The following is an 18,205-nucleotide window of genomic DNA, read 5'->3' on the forward strand; positions in this document are numbered from 1 at the left end:
GGTCAGGGTTACGGTGGGTCAGGGTTACGGTGGGTTATGATGGGTTAGGGTTACGGTGGGTCAGGGTTACGGTGGGTTATGATGGGTGGGTTATGATGGGTTAGGGGAGGCGTTAGAGCTAGGGCCTCTGTATTGTGTGTTATGATGGGTTATGGTTACGGTGGGTTAATGGGTCAGGGTTATGATGGGTCAGGGTTATGATGGGTTATGGTTACGGTGGGTTATGATGGTTGGGTTATGATGGGTTAGGGAGGGTTTAGAGCTAGGAGGCGTTAGAGCTAGGGCCTCTGTATTGTGTGATAGGTGTGTTAACATGATCTTATCTGTTCTCTTCTAGATGGTGTGAGGGTTAGGAGGGGTTAGGGGTTTGGGTTACGCTGGGTTAGGGGGGGTTTAGAGCTTGGAGGCGTTAGGGGTTTGGGTTAGGGATGGGTTAGAGCTAGGAGGTGTTATGATGGGTTAGGGTTACGGTGGGTCAGGGTTACGGTGGGTTATGATGGGTTAGGGTTACGGTGGGTTACGGTGGGTTAGGGTTACGGTGGGTTATGATGGGTTAGGGTTACGGTGGGTTACGGTGGGTTAGGGTTACGGTGGGTTAGGGTTACGGTGGGTTAGGGTTACGGTGGGTTATGATGGGTTAGGGTTACGGTGGGTTAGGGTTACGGTGGGTTATGGTGGGTTACGGTGGGTTAGGGTTATGATGGGTTAGGGTTACGGTGGGTTATGGTTAGGGTGGGTTATGATGGGTTAGGATTACGGTGGGTCAGGGTTACGGTGGGTTATGATGGGTTAGGGTTACGGTGGGTTATGGTTAGGGTGGGTTAGGAGGGGTTAGGGTGTGCTAGGAGGGGTTAGGTTGTGTTAGGAGGGGTTAGGGTGTGTCAGGAGGGGTTAGGGTGTGTTAGGAGGGGTTAGGGTGTGTTAGGAGGGGTTAGGGTGTGTTAGGAGGGGTTAGGGTGTGTTAGGAGGGGTTAGGGTGTGTTAGGAGGGGTTAGGGTGTGTTAGGAGGGGTTAGGGTGTGTCAGGAGGGGTTAGGGTGTGTTAGGAGGGGTTAGGGTGTGTTAGGATGGGTGACATGATCTTATCTGTTCCCTTCTAGCCGGTGTCTCCCTGCTCCTCTCTGAGAGAGTCAGTCCAGGTTCACAGGGACCACTGTAGGATGGCCATGGAGTTCCACCAGGTCAACCACCAGATCTCGCTGCTCGAGGACCGCAAGTAAATTCCTGTCCATACAACTTTACTGATCACGGAAATCACACATTCATTTCTGGAGACCCCCATCCCAAATCTAATGACCCCACCCCACCCCAAATCTAATGACCCCACCCCATATCCAATGACCCCACCCCAAAAGTAATGACCCCACCCCATCCCAAATCTAATGACCCCACCCCAAAAGTAATGACCCCACCCCATCCCAAATCTAATGACCCCACCCCAAAACTAATGACCCCACCCCATTCCAAATCTAATGACCCCACCCCAAATCTAATGACCCCACCCCAAAACTAATGACCCCACCCCAAAACGAATGACCCCACCCCATCCCAAATCTAATGACCCCACCCCATCCCAAACCCCATCCCAAACCTAATGACCCCATCCCATCCCAAACCTAATGACCCCACCCCACCCCAAACCTAATGACCCCACCCCATCCCAAACCTAATGACCCCACCCCACTCCAAATCCAATGGCCCCACCCCAAATCTAACGACCCCATCCCAAATCTAATGACCCCATCCCAAACCTAATGACCCCATCCCACCCCAAATCTAATGACCCCATCCCAAACCTAATGACCCCATCCCACCCCAAACCTAATGACCCCACCCCAAACCTAATGACACCACCCCATCCCAAATCTAATTACCCCCATCCCAAATCTAATGACCCCACCCCAAATCTAATGACCCCATCCCAAACCTAATGACCCCATCCCAAACCTAATGACCCCATCCCAACCCAAACCTAATGACCCCACCACAAACCTAATGACACCACCCCATCCCAAATCTAATTACCCCCCTATCCCAAATCCAATGGCCCCACCCCATCCCAAATCGAAATACTCCCCCATCCCAAATCCAATGACCCCACCCCATCCCACCCCAAACCTAATGACCCCACCCCAAACCTAATGACACCACCCCATCCCAAATCTAATTACCCCCCCCATCCCAAATCCAATGGCCCCACCCCATCCCAAATCTCATGACCCCACCCCAAATCTAATGACCCCACCCCAAACCTAATGACACCACCCCACCCCAAATCTAATGACCCCACCCCATCCCAAATCTAATGACCCCACCCCAAATCTAATGACCCCACCCCAAATCTAATGACCCCACCCCATCCCAAATCTAATGACCCCACCCCAAATCTAATGACCCCACCCCAAATCTAATGACCCCACCCCAAATCTAATGACCATACCCCAAATCTAATGACCCCACCCCATCCCAAATCTAATGACCCCACCCCAAATCTAATGACCCCACCCCAAATCTAATGACCCCACCCCAAATCTAATGACCCCACCCCATCCCAAATCTAATGACCCCACCCCAAATCTAATGACCATACCCCAAATCCAATGACCCCACCCCATCCCAAATCTAATGACCCCACCCCAAATCTAATGACCCCACCCCATCCCAAATCTAATGACCTCACCCCAAATCTAATGACCCCACCCCATCCCAAATCTAATGACCCACCCCAAATCTAATGACCCCACCCCAAATCTAATGACTCCACCCCATCCCAAATCTAATGACCCCACCCCAAATCTAATGACCCCACCCCATCCCAAATCTAATGACCCTACCCCAAATCTAATGACCCCACCCCAAATCTAATGACCCCACCCCAAATCTAATGACCATACCCCAAATCTAATGACCCCACCCCACCCCAAATCTAATGACCCCACCCCAAATCTAATGACCCCACCCCAAATCTAATGACCCTACCCCAAATCTAATGACCCCACCCCATCCCAAATCTAATGACCTCACCCCAAATCTAATGACCGTACCCCAAATCTAATGACCCCACCCCAAATCTAATGACCCCACCCCAAACCTAATGACCCCACCCCACCCCAAATCTAATGACCCCACCCCAAATCTAATGACCCCACCCCATCCCAAATCTAATGACCTCACCCCAAATCTAATGACCATACCCCAAATCCAATGACCCCACCCCATCCCAAATCTAATGACCCCACCCCATATCCAATGACCCCACCCCAAAAATCTAATGACCCCACCCCAAATCTAATGACTCCACCCCATCCCAAATCTAATGACCCCACCCCAAATCTAATGACCCCACCCCATCCCAAATCTAATGACCCCACCCCATCCCAAATCTAATGACCCCACCCCAAATCTAATGACCCCACCCCATCCCAAATCTAATGACCCCACCCCAAATCTAATGACCCCACCCCATCCCAAATCTAATGACCTCACCCCAAATCTAATGACCCCACCCCATCCCAAATCTAATGACCGTACCCCAAATCTAATGACTCCACCCCATCCCAAATCTAATGACCCCACCCCAAATCTAATGACTCCACCCCATATCCAATGACCCCATCCCATCCCAAATCTAATGACCGTACCCCAAATCTAATGACTCCACCCCATCCCAAATCTAATGACCCCACCCCAAATCTAATGACTCCACCCCATATCCAATGACCCCATCCCATCCCAAATCTAATGACCCCACCCCAAATCTAATGACTCCACCCCATATCCAATGACCCCATCCCATCCCAAATCTAATGACTCCATCCCATATCCAATGACCCCATCCCATCCCAAATCTAATGACTCCACCCCTGTATATCCAATGACCCCACCCCACCCCATCCCAAATCTAATGACCTCACCCCAAATCTAATGACCGTACCCCAAATCTAATGACTCCACCCCATATCCAATGACCCCATCCCATCCCATCCCAAATCTAATGACACCTTAAAATCTGTAAATGTAGTTCCTTAGATTGACAAATATGCTTCAATTCACATTGTCATCTTTCCCAACAAAATTAATAGAACCAATTAATACATTTAACACTATCAAATTAAATAAATAAAACATTTCTCAAAAAAGGTTGTACATTGTCCCATACAATAATCTGTAGTCTTATCTGCTCTGTTATTATTCTAAATGTGGCGGCCCCGTTGTAATTCCCTGGTTACCCCAATGTTTAATACCACTGCTTTTACAGGGAGAGTTGAATACGTGTGGTTTATGGTTTAGTGGGCTACAGTAGCTATGTTACTGGTGCTGTAATCCAGGACATTGAGGTACATGTTACTGGTGCTGTAATCCAGGACATTGAGGTACATGTTACTGGTGCTGTAATCCAGGACATTGAGGTACATGTTACTGGTGCTGTAATCCAGGACATTGAGGTACATGTTACTGGTGCTGTAATCCAGGACATTGAGGTACATGTTACTGGTGCTGTAATCCAGGACATTGAGGTACATGTTACTGGTGCTGTAATCCAGGACATTGAGGTACATTTTACTGGTGCTGTAATCCAGGACATTGAGGTACATTTTACTGGTGCTGTAATCCGGGACATTGAGGTATATATTACTGGTGCTGTAATCTGGGACATTGAGGTATATATTACTGGTGCTGTAATCCAGAACATTGAGGTATATTTTACTGGTGCTGTAATCCAGGACATTGAGGTACATGTTAATTGTGCTGTAATCCAGGACATTGAGGTACAGTGGGGCAAAAAACTATTTAGTCAGCCACCAATTGTGCAAGTTCTCCCACTTAAAAATATGAGAGAGGCCTGTAATTTTCATCATAGGTGCACGTCAACTATGACAGACAAAATTAGAAAAAAAATCCAGAAAATCACATTGTATGATTTTTAATGAATTTATTTGCAAATTATGGTGGAAAATAAGTATTTGGCAAGATTTCTAGCTCTCACAGACCTGTAACTACTTCTTTGAGAGGCTCCTCTGTCCTCCACTCATTACCTGTATTAATGGCACCTGTTTGAACTTATCAGTATAAAAGACACCTGTCCACAACCTCAAACAGTCACACTCCAAACTCCACTATGGCCAAGACCAAAGAGCTGTCAAAGGACACCAGAAACAAAATTGTAGACCTGCACCAGGCTGGGAAGACTGAATCTGCAATAGGTAAGCAGCTTGGTTTGAAGAAATCAACTGTGGGAGCAATTATTAGGAAATGGAAGACATACAAGACCACTGATAATCTCCCTCGATCTGGGGCTCCACGCAAGATCTCACCCTGTGGGGTCAAAATGATCACAAGAACGGTGAGCAAAAATCCCAGAACCACACGGGGGGACCTAGTGAATGACCTGCAGAGAGCTGGGACCAAAGTAACAAAGCCTACCATCACCCCCTGCTTAAGCCAGTACATGTCCAGGCCCGTCTGAAGTTTGCTAGAGAGCATTTGGATGATCCAGAAGAAGATTGGAAGAATTTCATATGGTCAGATGAAACCAAAATATAACTTTTTGGTAAAAACTCAACTCGTCGTGTTTGGAGGACAAAGAATGCTGAGTTGCATCCAAAGAACACCATACCTACTGTGAAGTATGGGGGTGGAAACATCATGCTTTGGGGCTGTTTTTATGCAAAGGGACCAGGACGACTGATCCGTGTAAAGGAAAGAATGAATGGGGCCATGTATCTTGAGATTTTGAGTGAAAACCTCCCTCCATCAGCAAGGGCATTGAAGATGAAACGTGGCTGGGTCTTTCAGCATGACAATGATCCCAAACACACCGCCCGGGCAACGAAGGAGTGGCTTCGTAAGAAGCATTTCAAGGTCCTGGAGTGGCCTAGCCAGTCTCCAGATCTCAACCCCACAGAAAATCTTTGGAGGGAGTTGAAAGTCCGTGTTGCCCAGCAACAGCCCCAAAACATCACTGCTCTAGAGGAGATCTGCATGGAGGAATGGGCCAAAATACCAGCAACAGTGTGTGAAAACCTTGTGAAGACTTACAGAAAACGTTTGACCTCTGTCATTGCCAACAAAGGGTATATAACAAAGTATTGAGATAAACTTTTGTTATTGACCAAATACTTATTTTCCAACATAATTTGCAAATAAATGCATTAAAAATCCTACAATGTAATTTTCTGGATTTTTTTTCTCATTTTGTCAGTCATAGTTGAAGTGTACCTATGATGAAAATTACTGACGGGTTGCATCACTGCCTGGTACGGCAACTGCTCGGCCTCTGACCGCAAGGCACTACAGAGGGTAGTGCGTACGGCCCAGTACACCACTAGGGCCAAGCTTCCTGCCATCCAGGACCTCTACACCAGGCGGTGTCAGAGGAAGGCCGTAAAAATTGTCAATGACCTCAGCCACCCTAGTCAAAGACTGTTCTCTCTGCTACCGCACGGCAAGCGGTACCGGAGTGCCAAGCCTGGGTCCAAGAGGCTTCTAAACAGCCTCTACCCCCCCAAAGCCATAAGACTCCTGAACAGCTAATCTAATGGCTACAGAGACTATTTGCTTTGTGTGTCCCTGAAGTAATTTGAATTTCCAAAATGATATAGCCTAATAATACTCCTTCCTGTCTATATATAGGCTACTAAAGCACAGATGTGGGATTCCCGAGTGGCGCAGCAGCAGGGCTAGAGGCATTACGGCCGTGGTCGGGTGTCCAAGGACGGCGCACAATTAGCGTCGTCCGGGTTAGGGGAGGGTGTGGACTTTACTTGGCTCATTGAGCTCTAGCGACTCCTTGTGGCGTGCCGGGTGCCTGCGGGCTGACCCCAAATCGAATCAAATTTTATTGGTCACATACACATGGTTAGCAGATGTTAATGCGAGTGTAGTGAAATGCTTGTGGTTATAGTTCTTGTTTTTAAATTTCAACGCCTACAGACGGAAGGCAGCACCGTGCAATTTGAGCAGACCAATCACGCACGTGCGTTCGCCATCGTGCACATGTACATTTTGTCCAGCCACACCAGACGCGATCAGGACACGCAGGTTGAAATGTCAAAACCAACTCTGAAGCAACTATATTAATATTATATTAACAGCTAGCTAGCAATTTTTTCCTGGGATATAAACATTGGGTTGTTATTTAACCACAAGGTCCTCTACTCTGACAATGAATCCACAGATAAAAGGGTAAACCGAGTTAGTTTCTAGTAATCTCTTCTCCTTCAGGCTTCTTCTTCTTTGGACAAAAATAGGCACTGTTACGCACGCCTCTATGAAGAGGGAACGCAACACCCTGTAGGTCTGTAGGTGCAAGTAAGAATGACAACAGGCAGAATGTGGTACCGTTTACAAGGACTTTATTCCTTTACACGGTAATATGGGGAAAAGGGGCTGGACGGAACCAAAGCAAAGAAAGTGAATATCAAAGCCCCCTCTCCTATCTTACCTGCCTAACCACTACTTACCTAACCTACCCTCTCCTATCTTACCTGCCTAACCACTACTTACCTAACCTACCCTCTCCTATCTTACCTGCCTAACCACTACTTACCTAACCTACCCTCTCCTATCTTACCTGCCTAACCACTACTTACCTAACCTACCCTCTCCTATCTTACCTGCCTACCCACTACTTACCTAACCTACCCTCTCCTATCTTACCTGCCTAACCACTACTTACCTAACCTACCCTCTCCTATCTTACCTGCCTAACCACTACTTACCTAACCTACCCTCTCCTATCTTACCTGCCTAACCACTACTTACCTAACCTACCCTCTCCTATCTTACCTGCCTAACCACTACTTACCTAACCTACCCTCTCCTATCTTACCTGCCTACCCACTACTTACCTAACCTACCCTCTCCTATCTTACCTGCCTAACCACTACTTACCTAACCTACCCTCTCCTATCTTACCTGCCTAACCACTACTTACCTAACCTACCCTCTCCTATCTTACCTGCCTAACCACTACTTACCTAACCTACCCTCTCCTATCTTACCTGCCTAACCACTACTTACCTAACCTACCCTCTCCTATCTTACCTGCCTAACCACTACTTACCTAACCTACCCTCTCCTATCTTACCTGCCTAACCACTACTTACCTAACCTACCCTCTCCTATCTTACCTGCCTACCCACTACTTACCTAACCTACCCTCTCCTATCTTACCTGCCTAACCACTACTTACCTAACCTACCCTCTCCTATCTTACCTGCCTAACCACTACTTACCTAACCTACCCTCTCCTATCTTACCTGCCTAACCACTACTTACCTAACCTACCCTCTCCTATCTTACCTGCCTAACCACTACTTACCTAACCTACCCTCTCCTATCTTACCTGCCTAACCACTACTTACCTAACCTACCCTCTCCTATCTTACCTGCCTAACCACTACTTACCTAACCTACCCTCTCCTATCTTACCTGCCTAACCACTACTTACCTAACCTACCCTCTCCTATCTTACCTGCCTAACCACTACTTACCTAACCTACCCTCTCCTATCTTACCTGCCTAACCACTACTTACCTAACCTACCCTCTCCTATCTTACCTGCCTAACCACTACTTACCTAACCTACCCTCTCCTATCTTACCTGCCTAACCACTACTTACCTAACCTACCCTCTCCTATCTTACCTGCCTAACCACTACTTACCTAACCTACCCTCTCCTATCTTACCTGCCTAACCACTACTTACCTAATTTAGCACCACCTGGTTCTCTAACCAAAATACAGGGGGTGGTCCGCCCAGGTCTTACCTATTGTGCCTAGACAATGAATATACTACGGGTGTATGTATGCCCGCAGGCCTCTTGCCTAAGCACTCCCTAGGTGCCTTCCCCTTCCCCCCTGGGAACAAATGAAACAGGAGAACAAATAATTTCTCAAACAAACTAAGAAACAAAGGACATCAAATAAGCTCTATCTGAGCAACAAACTCACTGAACAAACTCACTGAACATACCAACTGCTACCAACAACTAACATAGTAAATTATCCACAGCCATCAGCCTCCTCTCTCAGCAATGCCTCACTCCTGAACAGAACACTGGTTATTATATAGCTTCAGAATGAATGTGTAACTGGAGACAGCTGCGTCTTGACGAGGGGGCGGGGTCAGCTCTCCAATTAGCCATGGAGTCGACCAATTTAGCTGCTTGAGAGATTTCAGGAAGCCATTTCCTGAAATAAACACATGCAAATACAAACTACAACACATAAACTGGGGAACGTAACAGGCACGTTTCTCGACATATCCACTGACTTTGAGAAGGGATTGTGTGACGATAGCAACCGCGTGACGCAGCATGTCAACGTGAACGCGATTGGTCGTTGGTTTGTTCATTGGTTTCCTGAACGCGATTGGTCGTTGGTTTGTTCATTGGTTTCCTATCTCCTGTCTATAACATCTCTGGCAACGGCAGAAAATAGGAACATTTGCTAAACCCTCCGTTAAATTGGTAGGAATATCGCTATGATCAATGGCACATTCGAGAGAAGACATCCTCCTGACTTATGACATTTTGCCAGTATTGAAATCTGACGTTTTCACTATGGTATTCCTATTAATAACTCCCAGTGTAGTGGTAGAGACTTTATCACAGTGCTATGTCATACTGTAATACTAGGAAAGTTGAGAAATAAGTATAGTAGGCCTAGCCTATAGAAAGCTGATGGGATCCTCCTCTTTTAATAGAGGCCATCACTCTGTTTTCTCACGCAATTGCACAGCCTATAGAAATGTTGCGCAACATGAGCTCATTACCTCTCATCGAGTGTATGATTTGATTTCCGAATACAATTGCAATGATGTCAGAGTGATTAGAGGGACAATAGAGTGCTGAGTAGCAGGTCATTAGCGACCAGCAGTTGGCAGGTTTGCTAGGCGACTAATGATCATCAGCAAAATCAGAGCGCAGTTTAGGGTTAGGACTCAGGAGGGTTAGGACTAGGGATGGTTAGGACTAGGGAGGGTTAGGACTAGGGAAGGTTAGGACTCAGGAGGGTTAGGACTAGGGATGATTAGGACTAGGGAGGGTTAGGACTAGGGAGGGTTAGGACTAGGGATGGTTAGGACGAGGGAGGGTTAAGACTAGGGAGGGTTAGGACTAGGGAGGGTTAGGACTCAGGAGGGTTAGGACTCAGGAGGGTTAGGACTAGGGAGGGTTAGGACTCGGGAGGGTTAGGACTAGGGAGGGTTAGGACTAGGGAGGGTTAGGACTAGGGAGGGTTAGGACTCGGGAGGGTTAGGACTAGGAGGGTTAGGACTAGGGAGGGTTAGGTCTCGGGAGGGTTAGGACTAGGGAGGGTTAGGACCGGGGAGGGTTAGGACTAGGGAGGGTTAGGTCTCGGGAGGGTTAGGACTAGGGAGGGTTAGGTCTCGGGAGGGTTAGGACTAGGGAGGGTTAGGACTCGGGAGGGTTAGGACTAGGGAGGGTTAGGACTCGGGAGGGTTAGGACTAGGGAGGGTTAGGACTAGGGAGGGTTAGGACTAGGGAGGGTTAGGTCTCGGGAGGGTTAGGTCTCGGGAGGGTTAGGACTAGGGAGGGTTAGGACGAGGCAGGGTTAGGACTCCCAGATGTGGAACTGTACAATGTGGCTTTCCAGCTATCGGAGAAGAGAGGATGTTGAGGAGAGATGGGTTGGAACGTGGTTTGACAGCTGCTTTCGGATCCTTATATATTCTATCCCAAAATCGAGCCGACGATACAGCAATACAAGGCATCAATCCAATTATAGATATATTCAAATCAAGGCGGTGTAATAATGACGCATGGAGATATATGCAAATTAAGGCTATGCCGTATGGAGATATATGCAAATTAAGGCTATGACGTATGGAGATATATGCAAATTAAGGCTATGACGTATGGATATATATGCAAATTAAGGCTATGACGTATGGAGATATATGCAAATTAAGGCTATGACGTATGGAGATATATGCAAATTAAGGCTATGACGTATGGAGATATATGCAAATCAAGGCGGTGTGATAATGACGTATGGTGTGATGTGCTAATTAATGCTGTTAATTAAACACTAGGTGGCGCCATTATGTCAAAAGGCAACAATGTTGTTGAAGATGCATTTTCACTACCGCTTTCTGTACGGTCTCACCGCGTTCTGTACGGTCTACACTGGTTCTGTACGGTCTCATTCTGTACGGTCTAGCTTCACGGTTTAACGGTCTACCGACGGTCAGCTGCGTCTGTACGGGGGTTACAACATGCTGTTAAAGGTCTACCGCTTTAGGTTACAACATGCTGTTAAAGGTCTACCGCTTTAGGTTACAACATGCTGTTAAAGGTCTACCGCTTTAGGTTACAACATGCTGTTAAAGGTTAATAATGACACCTGTGAAAACTTGAGAATTGTGTCACAGGGATTTACACTGAGATAGAAGACGAGGTTGTATATTAGTTTAGATATTTGGGCGAATCTGTTGATACAAAACAACAACGTATGAAGTCGTGTTTGCGAAGAGGCTGGAGGAAAATAATACAGACTGTGGGAACGAGTCTTGTGTTTCCTTAAGGGTACATTTGAAAGAATATCATGAAATTCAGATGATTTATCTGGAAAACATCTCCCTATAGGGCGACAGGGTAGCCTAGTGGTTGGAATGGAGGGGTGGCAGGTAGCCTAGTGGTTAGACCGTTGGACTAGTAACCAAAAGGTTGCAAGTTCAAATCCCGAGCTTACAAGGTAAAAATCTGTCGTTCTGCCCCTGAACAAGGCAGTTGACTGTTTCTAGGCTGTCATTGAAAATAAGAATTTGTTCTTAACTGACTTGCCTAGTTAAATAAAGGTAAAATAAAAATTTAGTTTGTTTTGTTTAATGAGTTGATTATTTTTGAAAGTTGTAATTTGTATTTATAAAATACTTTTCTGTACAATATTATTTATAATGGCCCCTTCCACACTATGGTGTGATAAGAGCGGCTGCTACATTAACAACACTGACTATACAAAACATTAGAAACACCTAATATTGAGTTGCACCCCCCTCCTTTAGCCCTCAGAACAGGCTCAATTCATCTGAGGAATGGACTCACAATTTTCCTAAGAACACAGCCATGAATAAAGAATGGTAGCAACACATCCTCCGAGAGCAACTTCTCCCAACCATCCAGGAACAGTTTGGTGACGAACAAGGCCTTTTCCAGCATGATGGAGCACCTTGCCATAAAGCAAAAGTGATAGCTAAGTGGCTCGGGAACAAACATCAATATTTTGGATCCATGGCCAGGAAACTCCCAGACCTTAATCCCATTCAGAACTTGTGGTCAATCCTCAAGAGGCGGGTGGACAAACAAAACCCCACAAATTCTGACAAACTCCAAGCATTGATTGTGCAAGAATGGGCTGCCATCAGTCAGGATGTGGCCCAGAAGTCAGTTGACAGCATGCCAGGGCGGATTGCAGAGGTCTTGAAAAAGAAGGGTTCGACACTGCAAATATTGACTCTTTGAATCAACTTCGTGTAATTGAAGTTTGACACTTATGAAATGCTTGTAATTATACTTCAGTGTTCCATAGTAACATCTGACAAAAAATATCTAAAGACACTGAAGCAGCAGACATTGTGAAAATTAATATTTGTGTCATTCTCAAAACTTTTGGCCACGACTCTACACTGATTTGAAGTAGATTTAACAAGAGACATCAATAAGAGATCGTAGCTTTTCACCTGGATTCACCTGGTCAGTCGACGTCCTGGAAAGAGCAGCTGTTCCCGATGCTCTTATCCAGAGTGACATTCATCTGATAGACAACAACATATCACAGTCAAGTAAAGGTGTTTTTGTAACGGTACTGAGAGCGATGTTGCTGTTCGGACCGGTTTCAAGTATTTGAATTAAATACAATACTTTGCTAAAGTATCGTAGATTTTATTTCGATACGTTAGTCTTTGGGGGTAACTTTGAAGTTGTATTTTTATCATTTCTGCCTATCGATGGGTATAGTACAGTACAATGGTGTTCAACACAAGGTTAAAGGTCATTTCTGCCTATCGATGGGTATAGTACAGTACAATGGTGTTCAACACAAGGTTAAAGGTCATTTCTGCCTATCGATGGGTATAGTACAGTACAATGGTGTTCAACACAAGGTTAAAGGTCATTTCTGCCTATCGATGGGTATAGTACAGTACAATGGTGTTCAACACAAGGTTAAAGGTCATTTCTGCCTATCGATGGGTATAGTACAGTACAATGGTGTTCAACACAAGGTTAAAGGTCATTTCTGCCTATCGATGGGTATAGTACAGTACAATGGTGTTCAACACAAGGTTAAAGGTCATTTCTGCCTATCGATGGGTATAGTACAGTACAATGGTGTTCAACACAAGGTTAAAGGTCATTTCTGCCTATCCTATCGATGGGTATAGTACAGTACAATGGTGTTCAACACAAGGTTAAAGGTCATTTCTGCCTATCGATGGGTATAGTACAGTACAATGGTGTTCAACACAAGGTTAAAGGTAATTTCTGCCTATCGATGGGTATAGTACAGTACAATGGTGTTCAACACAAGGTTAAAGGTCATTTCTGCCTATCGATGGGTATAGTACAGTACAATGGTGTTCAACACAAGGTTAAAGGTAATTTCTGCCTATCGATGGGTATAGTACAGTACAATGGTGTTCAACACAAGGTTAAAGGTCATTTCTGCCTATCGATGGGTATAGTACAGTACAATGGTGTTCAACACAAGGTTAAAGGTCATTTCTGCCTATCGATGGGTATAGTACAGTACAATGGTGTTCAACACAAGGTTAAAGGTCATTTCTGCCTATCGATGGGTATAGTACAGTACAATGGTGTTCAACACAAGGTTAAAGGTCATTTCTGCCTATCGATGGGTATAGTACAGTACAATGGTGTTCAACACAAGGTTAAAGGTCATTTCTGCCTATCGATGGGTATAGTACAGTACAATGGTGTTCAACACAAGGTTTATCATCAAGCACACATATTCAATGCGAACCTGGTGATGAGAACTGCAGTGCAATGCAACACCTCTTACGGATATTACAGTATCACACAAGAAGATGACACGTCATGTGTGACTGGTCTGAAAGACTGGTTAACTGTAAATACCCCCTGCAGACGTTGAGACTGATCCCAGACCTGTATGTAGGTGTGTGTGAGAGAGAGAGAGAGACAGAGAGAGAGAGAGTTAGAGTGAGTGAGAGAGAGAGGAGCCGAGTGTTTAGGATTGCAACACCTGCTCTGCCTCACATGTTGGCACAGAAAAACACCCACACACATTCAAACAGAGACACCGATATACAATATGTTCTATCCTCGTAGGGACCTCAAATTAATTTACTTTCAATTACTTTACTTCCTATTTTCCTTAACCCTAACCCCTCACCCCTTAACCCCATACCCCTAACCCATCACCCCTTAACCCTAACCCCTCACCCCTTAACCCTAACCCCTCACCCCTTAACCCTAACCCCTCACCCCTTAACCCTAACCCCTCACCCCTTAACCCCATACCCCTAACCCATCACCCCTTAACCCTAACCCCTCACCCCTTAACCCTTAACCCTAACCCCTCACCCCTTAACCCCATACCCCTCACACCTTAACCCCATACCCCTCACCCCAATTCAAACCCTAATTGTATACCTAACCCCTAAACTTAGAATAGCCTTTGTCCTCATGGGGAGAATTTCCCCCTTGTTTTACTACCTATATCCTTTTGTGGACTTCTGGGGATTTTAGGTCCACACAAGGATAGAAGAACCAACACACACACACACACACACACACACACACACACACACACACACACACACACACACACACACACACACACACACCCCACTACCACAGTCCAAAGGCCATAGTTTGTTTAGAGAGTGGGATGGTGGTCTGCCAGATTTGGTCACAACACGCTGGCTGCCAGACTACTTACTTGACTTGTCTAACCATTTAAACCAGGAAGTCCCATTCACATAAACATCTGGCATTGAAGACACTTGTAGTTGCGTCCCAAATGAAACCCTATTCCCTTCGTAAATGCCCTACGTTTGCCCCATGGCCCAGCTTTTAATCTGTGAATTCACCTGGTTCCCACTGCCACCTTTAACCTGTAACCTTTAATCTCCAGGCGTGAGCTGCTGGCAGAGCTGGCGGGGGACGAGTTTGTTGCCGTGGAAATGGCCTGTCTGGAGGATGAGTTCCGTGTCCTGTCGGAGGAGAACGCCACGCTGCTCAACGTCCACACTGAGCGAGCTCAGCAACTGGAGACGCTCAGCTCCACCAATCGGAATCGGACAAGCCGGGACAGCTCCTCCACGGGACCCCCTTGAACTCGACCCCGAGAGACGATGACCTCGCTCGAGACCTTCAAACCGACGCTACGGCCCGTATTCCAAAAGTGCTGATCTAGGATCAGTTCCCCTCTGTTCATACATTCATATTTATTAAGATCTAAAAATGCCAAACTGATCCTAAATCAGCACTCTTGCTCTGAGCCTCAACTTGGATATGGGTCCCTGAAAACATTTTCTACCGATAGCTGTCAAATCCTTGGTTCCTCTGTCCTTGTTTCCTTATCTCCTTTTCTAAGAGCGTTTTGTTTCCTTATCTCCTTTTCTAAGAGCAAAGGAGAAGAGGATACCAGGTCCCTCGTTTGGGACCTTCTCTTCCAATGCACTTTGACCTTCTCTTCCAATGCACTTTGACCTTCTCTTCCAATGCACTTTGAGAGGAACTTACGGACCAGGGTTTGGAGCCAATTCTATTTAAATTCCAACGATGGGTTTCTGATTTCTAAACTTTAAAAAAATATATTGTTAATCATCAGTTATACTAGAAACACGAGGAGTGTCATAGTCTGGTTTCTACACCAGAAGTTAATGGGTGTCTGTAGGAGTAATGTATAAGGTTGGGGTCAAGAAAGGTTAAATAGGAGCCAGGGGGCTTTAGGAGGTGCTGAGTAGAGGAGAGGCAATTGCATGATTATGGCGGAGAGCTGTGGATTAGTAAGGAATGTAGAGGTCAGGTCAGGTCACATTAAGGGAGAAGGAACTGTGCGTTGCCCGCATGACTTTACTTCCCGTCTAGAATAAAGATGTTTAGAGAGAAGCAGGAGACTTTGTCTTATGCAGCTGCATTGACCCAACGGGTGAATAAACTTGGTTTAAGTTTGACTAATCGTCTGTGAGTTTTACTATCTAACTGGAGTCGATTCAGGAAGTACATCTCGAATTCCTCTTCGTTGCGTTTCAATGAGTGGAATTTGGTTTTCTTTCTCAATTGACCGGAACTCAAATGGAATTAACCCTGCTAAGGAAACAAGGACAGAGGAAGCAAGGACTGAGTAGTAGTAGTAGTAGCAGTAGTAGTAGTAGTAGCAGTAGTAGTAGTAGCAGTAGTAGTAGTAGTAGTAGCAGTAGTAGCAGTAGTAGTAGTAGTAGTAGTAGTAGTAGTAGCAGTAGCAGTAGTAGTAGCAGTAGTAGGAGCAGTAGTAGTAGGAGCAGTAGTAGTAGTAGTAGTAGTAGTAGTAGTAGTAGGCTCTGTGAGTCTCTGGGCTTGTGGAGACATACAGGTGGTGTGATGTGGTCCAAAATGTTTTCAGGGGGGGCTTCCCCGCTCTCTCTCCCCCCCCCTTTCCTCTCCTCTCCCCTCCATGGATCTAAAGGATCCCCTCAGTTCCCCAGGTTCATACTATACCACCCAGGATCAACTCTGAGTTGATGATTCTGGATGAGGTAGAAATGCAAGACACTGTAAGACATATGGATGTTGTGGAGAGAACTCAATAGATATTCTGTAGTGAAATAATGGTAACGTTGACAAAATAAATCAATTGTATTTGTTAATAAAAGAAGGAGTGGGTTTGTGAGAATGACAATGTTTTTTTTTTAAAAATGGTAATTCCCTGTGGTAACTGTTATTAACTGTGGTAATTGAAAACACAATATGACAATGACACATTCTGCATGTGGCCCAATAAAGTTCTCTCTTATGATTAAAAAAAAATTAAAATAAAACATTTTAGGTGGATGTCCTTCAGCACGATCCTTTCGTTTCATTTCCTGTGGAATGTTTGCGTATTGATGACCTCAGTACATGGCATGGCATCACTCCACTACCACGGAATAGGGAACTGTCTGTTTCACAATGACATTGAATTATTCTAGGATTGTGAAACTTAACATCAGCTGTTAACATTATGTCTGACTCTCGCCCCCATATTGACTCTCACTTTTGCTCTCTCCTCCTCGTTGTCTGTCTCTCTCTCCCTCATTGTTTCTCTCCCCCTCTCTCTTGCTTTCCCTTCTCCATCCCTCCATCTCTTTTGATCTCTCTCTGTCTCTCTCTCTCTCTCTCTCTCTCTCTCTCTGTCTCTCTCTCTCTCTCTCTCTCTCTCTCTCTCTCTCTCTCTCTCTCTCTCTCTGTCTCTCTCTCTCTCTCTCTCTCTCTCTCTCTCTCTCTCTCTCTCTCTCTCTCTCTGTCTCTCTCTCTCTGTCTCTCTCTCTCTCTCTCTCTCTCTCTCTCTCTCTCTCTCTCTCTCTCTCTCTGTATCTCTCTCTCTCTCTCTGTATCTCTCTCTCTCTCTCTCTCTCTCTCTGTATCTCTCTCTCTCTCTCTGTATCTCTCTCTCTCTCTCTCTCTCTCTCTCTCTCCTCCGTCTCTCTGTATCTCTCTCTCTCTCTCTCTCTCTCTCTCTCTCTCTCTCTCTCTCTCTCTCTCTCCTCTCCGTCTCTCTGTATCTCTCTGTATCTCTCTCTCTCTCTCTCTCTCTCTCTCTCTCTCTCTCTCTCTCTCTCTCTCTCTCTCCTCCGTCTCTCTCTCTCTCTCTCTCTCTGTATCTCTCTCTCTCTCTCTGTATCTCTCTCTCTCTCTCTCTCTCTCTCTCTCTCTCTCTTCTCTCTGTATCTCTCTCTCTCTCTCTCTCTCTCTCTCTCTCTCTCTCTCTCTCTCTCTCTCTCTCTCTCTCTCTCTGTCTCTCTCTCTCTCTCTCTCTCTCTCTCCCTCTGTCTCTCTCTCTCTCTGTCTCTCTCTCTCTCTCTCTCTCTCTCTCTCTCTGTCTCTCTCTCTGTCTCTCTCTCTCTCTCTCTCTCTCTCTCTCTCTCTCTCTCTCTCTCTGTCTCTCTCTCTCTCTCTCTCTCTCTGTCTCTCTCTGTCTCTCTCTCTCTCTCTGTCTCTCTGTCTCTCTCTCTCTCT

The 18,205-nt window shown here is 45.8% G+C and overlaps 2 protein-coding genes across 6 annotated transcripts in view; both read left to right on the forward strand.

Annotated features, from left to right (window-relative positions):
• map3k7cl (map3k7 C-terminal like) overlaps positions 1 to 16,896 on the forward strand; it is a 47,076-nt gene extending 30,180 nt beyond the window's left edge. The window contains exons 4-5 of the mRNA XM_052520153.1: positions 1,100 to 1,215; positions 15,141 to 16,896. Coding sequence (XP_052376113.1) covers positions 1,100 to 1,215; positions 15,141 to 15,342 — 318 coding nt within the window. The 3' untranslated portion in view covers positions 15,343 to 16,896. The remainder of the gene's footprint in view (positions 1 to 1,099; positions 1,216 to 15,140) is intronic.
• Positions 12,307 to 14,470, forward strand: LOC127930598 (uncharacterized). Of its 5 annotated transcripts, XM_052520150.1 has the most exons (4): positions 12,307 to 13,368; positions 13,434 to 13,493; positions 13,554 to 13,613; positions 13,674 to 14,470. In XM_052520150.1, the coding sequence occupies exons 1-4, from the start codon at positions 12,973 to 12,975 to the stop codon at positions 14,133 to 14,135; spliced, it is 978 nt and encodes a 325-aa protein (XP_052376110.1). In that variant the 5' UTR covers positions 12,307 to 12,972; the 3' UTR covers positions 14,136 to 14,470. The 5 variants fall into 5 exon arrangements, 4 of the variants coding, with proteins under 4 accessions (XP_052376110.1, XP_052376109.1, XP_052376112.1 ...); XM_052520149.1 differs by having other exon boundaries at positions 13,434 to 13,613; XM_052520152.1 differs by lacking the exon at positions 13,554 to 13,613.
• Positions 16,897 to 18,205: the final 1,309 nt, after the last annotated feature.

The sequence above is a fragment of the Oncorhynchus keta genome, chromosome 6 (assembly GCF_023373465.1).
Source record: "Oncorhynchus keta strain PuntledgeMale-10-30-2019 chromosome 6, Oket_V2, whole genome shotgun sequence".
Lineage (NCBI taxonomy): Eukaryota > Metazoa > Chordata > Actinopteri > Salmoniformes > Salmonidae > Oncorhynchus > Oncorhynchus keta.